Consider the following 4641-nt stretch of genomic DNA (forward strand, 5'->3'; position numbering starts at 1 on the left):
TTAAAAAATCCTTTGTAAAATACAGCTAACATAGGACATAATCGGTTCCTTCATTATCCCTACAGAGTGTAGGAGGTGATAGGGTTGCTGTGTGGTAGCAGTGCCCATGGCCACCACCATAAACTTGAACATGAACTTTTTACAAATCCCTAAAAATGCTTCTACAGGTATTTGAAAATGCCAGTGCATGATTTTTTAGTTTACCCCCCTCTAACCTTTTGAGAAAAAAACCTTCTCCTAAAAGGGGAAGGGGGGAGTCCATTAACAGATATCTACCCCCTTCACCCTGGGGACTGAATACAAGGTTACATGATACCCCTTTACTCTTTAAAGTTTAAAAGGAGCCCTAAAAGTATTCACGCCAGACAATGTTTAAAACTTTATTCTATTTTAACTGATATGTTCCTTTTAAGCTGTGCGCTTAAGCAGGATCTTCCAGTGTTCACCTAAGGATCTCTGCCGCTGGGCATGTACCCTTCCATGCCCTCTTCTGTCATTGGATCGAGCCAATCGAAACATAAATGATATTCGGCATGATCATCAGTTCTTTAACTGGCTCAGCTCTAGACCAATACGGCCAAACCCTTGGGGGCAGGTGGGACTTGTTTTACCAAAAGGGTGGGGGGCTACTCATTTTTACCCTTATTCCCTTTTTAGGCAAACCAGATTCCTGTGGGAAAAATATTTTTTTTTCCATGTAGCCCTAACCAGACCCTCCATTGGGCATGGGGCCCTTCTCGATAGATAGGGCCCCTTCTCTTATCACTGAAAGGTACACAGGAAACCGATTTTCCCAAAAAAGGTAGGGGGCAAAAAGTGCGTACACCCTTTTAGAAAAACCAGACAAACCTGCCCCTAGGAGTGGCAAGGTCTACCCTTGGGGGACAAGGCCTTTTCCTATTATCTGGCAGCTCCATGTATGGGGCACTTTGGATGTCTGGTTCTAGACTCAGTGTTGCCCTGTGATAAAGTTTGATACCCACCCATGTAATACTAGTTATACCCCATACATATGCTGCTATTGAGTAGTTACAAAGAGTTCTTTCTGATGGGGTATTGGATGGGGAGACCACCCACACATATGCTGCCATAGAGTTAGGCCATCCCCCACTATCACCACCGCAGCTTTCACTACCTTCCATCCTGTTCTTCATTTCACAAAAAAATTCCTTCCATTAAAGGTTCTGAAACCTAAAGATCAGAAACCCATCCAGCATTGCGCCATAGCCCCCACACACTCCTAAAAAAGAGTAAGCCAGACAGGATGTTGGAGTATTTAGTGAACTCTGATTTATTGATGATGAAGATCAGAGGAATGCTCAGTGTCTTCTGAGGTTTTGTTCTTCTAAAGAAGACATTTCCCCCACAGGGGGCAATTATTTATCCAAGATTACTGTTCGCACTCAGGACAGGACTGCAGTTTCTCCCCAGTGAGATTTTTGATGTCTAACAAGTACTGATTTCCGTGGATAACTTTTTCCACACTCAGAACATGAGAATGGCTTTTCCTTCATGTGGCATATCTGATGTAGAGTAAGATTGGACCTATGTGAAAAACATTTTCCACATTCAAGGCAGGAATATGGCTTCTCTCCCGTGTGGGATCTCTGATGTCTGTAAAGATTGGACTTCTGGGAGAAACATTTTCCGCAAGCCGAGCAGCAATATGGCTTCTCCCCTGTGTGAGATCGTTGATGTATAACGAGTTCTGATTTGTGTGGAAAACATTTTCCGCACTCAAGACAAGAATAAGGCTTCTCACCCGTGTGCTTCTTTTGATGTCTGAAAAGACGGTTCTTATCAGAAAAACATTTCCAGCAATCATGGCAAGAATATGGCCTTTCTCCTTTGTGAGATCTTTGATGTATATTAAGATCTGATTTCTGTGGATAACATTTCCCGCAGTCAGGGCAGGAATATGGTTTCTCCCCGGTGTGCAATCTTTGATGTCTGGAGAGATTGGTCCTCTGTGAAAAAAGTTTCCCACACTCAAGGCATGAATATGGCTTCTCCCCGGTGTGAGACCTTTGATGTATAACAAGTTCTGATTTCTGTGGATAACCTTTCCCACATATAGGGCATGAATATGGTTTCTCCCCTGTGTGTAATCTCTGATGTCTGGAAAGATGAGACTTCTGTGAAAAAAATTTTCCGCACTCAGGACAGGGATATGGCTTCTCCCCTGTGTGAAATCTATGATGTATGAGCAGTTCTGATTTATGAAGAAAACATTTCCCACACTCAGAACAGAAATGGAGCTCCTTTCCTGTGTGCGATGTCTGATGTACAGTAAGATTTAATTTAGAGCTAAAACTTTCCTCACAGTCAGGACAAGAAAATGTCTTTTCCACCTGCATTAAAGCACCATACCTCACCATAGGAGGGCGCTCAGAGTCACAGTGATTGGGTGATCTATTGGTTGAGCAGATGGTCTCTTCCCCCGCACATTCTACTGTCATGGCCTTCATTTTACAATCTGGAGATAAAGTCAGATGACCTTTTGAGGGTTTCTCCATGGAGTGTCCTGGAAAATAGAAAAATATGAGAGGGTTACTTCACCCAATTCAACATTCCATCTGGATCAGGTAGATGGAGGCAGCAGATGTTCTCTGTGGGGGTCCCAACAAGCTGGGACTCCTCCCCTCTTCAGTCATGGGGTATTTGGAGCTCCTCCCACATCATTTCTACATTTATATAGTCAGACAAGCAGGAACCGAAGGGGGACCAGAAGGAGCATTTTACACACACCCAAAAGGTGTATCACTTCCTGCCGTACTCTGGACCAATCAGTGAGCAGGGATGGGAGAAGAATATATGATGGCTGACCTGTGCTGATCTGTGTAGGAGTGTCCTCCTCTATGAATGTCCTCATCATTCCAGCCTCCTCCGTATATTGCTGATTGTGCTATGAGATGGGGGCAGGGCTGCCTGTGTCTCCTTCACATGAAGGCTGAGCTGTGTGCTCGATGGCAGCAATCATTTGAATTGATGACACAGAGCAGCCTCACTGAGATCCGTGCATCCGAGGATGAGAGCTGCCGAGAGCTGGGCGGGGTATTCAAATCAGCCGGGCGGAGCAACCGGCTAAAAACCTCTGGGGAGAACTATGTAGTGGGACCTTGGACCTGGCCAGGCCAGCACCAATGTTCACCAATACAGACGCTGCTCTTGCCAGGAGCTTTGCCCGGGATCCTGGCACTGCAAGGTCACTGTCATAATGTTGTGATGGGGAAGAAGCTCATAGGACTGGTGAGACGGGCCCCGGAAACCTTCTACACCCAACCACATCTAGAAAAATGGCTGAAACAAACCTCACCAACTAATTACAGTGATGTGCCTTGTAAAAAACGATGAACTGAGACTGATACACAAGCCCTAATTGCTGACAGAGCCAATGAAGGGTCTACCTTGTGTCTCCTTTTATTCTGCTTTTGGTCAAGGAGAGTAAAACCACTGTAGAATCAGCTAAAAAATCCCCATGCTCAGGGCCCCCCCCCCCTGCTGGTGGAGGTATATGTATGTGTAACATGTCACCTTTACCCACTTTGTCCCTTGATCTTCATAGATACCCAACGGGAACAGACACCATGATGGAGAACCGGAGGGTTTTCACATCACCCGGTAAGAGAAGACTTTTGGAGCATTGACGGTCCACCTAGATCCCCCATCATCTGATAAACATTTAGAGACAATGTATTCAGTCAGTGTGTGTGTGTTTTCTACAGCTGGATCCAGTAATGGGAACCCACCAGAGAGATGTCCCCGTCCTCTGTATGCCCAGAGTTCCAGACAGGTACATCAGGAGGGCCCTCGGGAGGGTCAGGTAGGTGACACATCTTTTACTGCTCTTCTCACTTCATTGATAAGGTCAACGGAATGAAAATCTGTACATTTGCTGTTTTCCAGGGTGGTAGCCTTATTGTTGTTAAAGTTGAAAAAGAACCATACGTGAGGGGTGATGGGCAGTTTAAGGAGGAGGAAATCCCCTCGTTCCAGTTTAAGAAGGAGGAAATCCCCTCGTTCCAGTTTAAGAAGGAGGAAATCCCCTCGTTCCAGTTTAAGGAGGAGGAAATCCCCTCGTTCCAGTTTAGGAAGGAGGAAATCCCCTCGCGGCAGTTTGAGGAGGAGGAAATCCCCTCGGAGCAGTTTGAGGAGGAGGAGGAAATCCCCCCGGAGATCAGCACCGGTGAGTAATGACGACCAGAATCCACCAAAATGTCCTAGATTCCCCATTGTCCATCGGGTATTAGCTTGTGAATATTTGCCCCACACTGATAGGAACCTCTTGGTTAATAAACCAATTACATTCGTTGAAATGGTTACTCCATCCTTAGGTTCTCAAAGACCTCATTGTCCTCCTGGGACCTCCCCGTTGCCACTTTCCAGATTTGGGCAAAGATTCATATGCTAGCTCCCACCTCAATTGCTCAGCACCCATCTGGTTGACACATCTTTAATGTAGGAAGCATTACCCATCATAGATTTAAGGTTTCTGGGTACTGTTTTGTTAAAGATTGACTCATTCATGTTGACCTGATCTCTGTTGGTTCTTCCAACAGTTTTGTCTGACTCTTCGGAAGAAAAAAAAAAAAAAAAAACAAGCCCTAATGAACCAGAAAAACGGTGGAGGCATAAGTTGTG

The 4641-nt window shown here is 45.3% G+C and overlaps 2 protein-coding genes across 2 annotated transcripts in view; one reads left to right on the forward strand and one right to left on the reverse strand.

The window, feature by feature from the left end:
- Window positions 1-2896, reverse strand: part of LOC140339142 (uncharacterized) — a 9718-nt gene extending 6822 nt beyond the window's left edge. Inside the window, exons 1-2 of the mRNA XM_072423725.1 lie at window positions 2827-2896; window positions 1419-2524 (exon numbers count right to left, since the gene is read on the reverse strand). Coding sequence (XP_072279826.1) covers window positions 1419-2524; window positions 2827-2875 — 1155 coding nt within the window. The 5' untranslated portion in view covers window positions 2876-2896. The remainder of the gene's footprint in view (window positions 1-1418; window positions 2525-2826) is intronic.
- Window positions 2897-3565: 669 nt separating this feature from the next.
- The window catches only part of LOC140339015 (uncharacterized), a gene marked incomplete at its 5' end in the record, with an annotated part of 4288 nt that continues 3212 nt past the window's right edge, over window positions 3566-4641 (forward strand). Inside the window, 3 exon segments of the mRNA XM_072423492.1 lie at window positions 3566-3621; window positions 3726-3823; window positions 3907-4186. Of these exon segments, the coding sequence (XP_072279593.1) occupies window positions 3566-3621; window positions 3726-3823; window positions 3907-4186 (434 nt within the window).

This window comes from Pyxicephalus adspersus, chromosome 10, assembly GCF_032062135.1.
Source record: "Pyxicephalus adspersus chromosome 10, UCB_Pads_2.0, whole genome shotgun sequence".
Taxonomy (NCBI): Eukaryota; Metazoa; Chordata; class Amphibia; order Anura; family Pyxicephalidae; genus Pyxicephalus; species Pyxicephalus adspersus.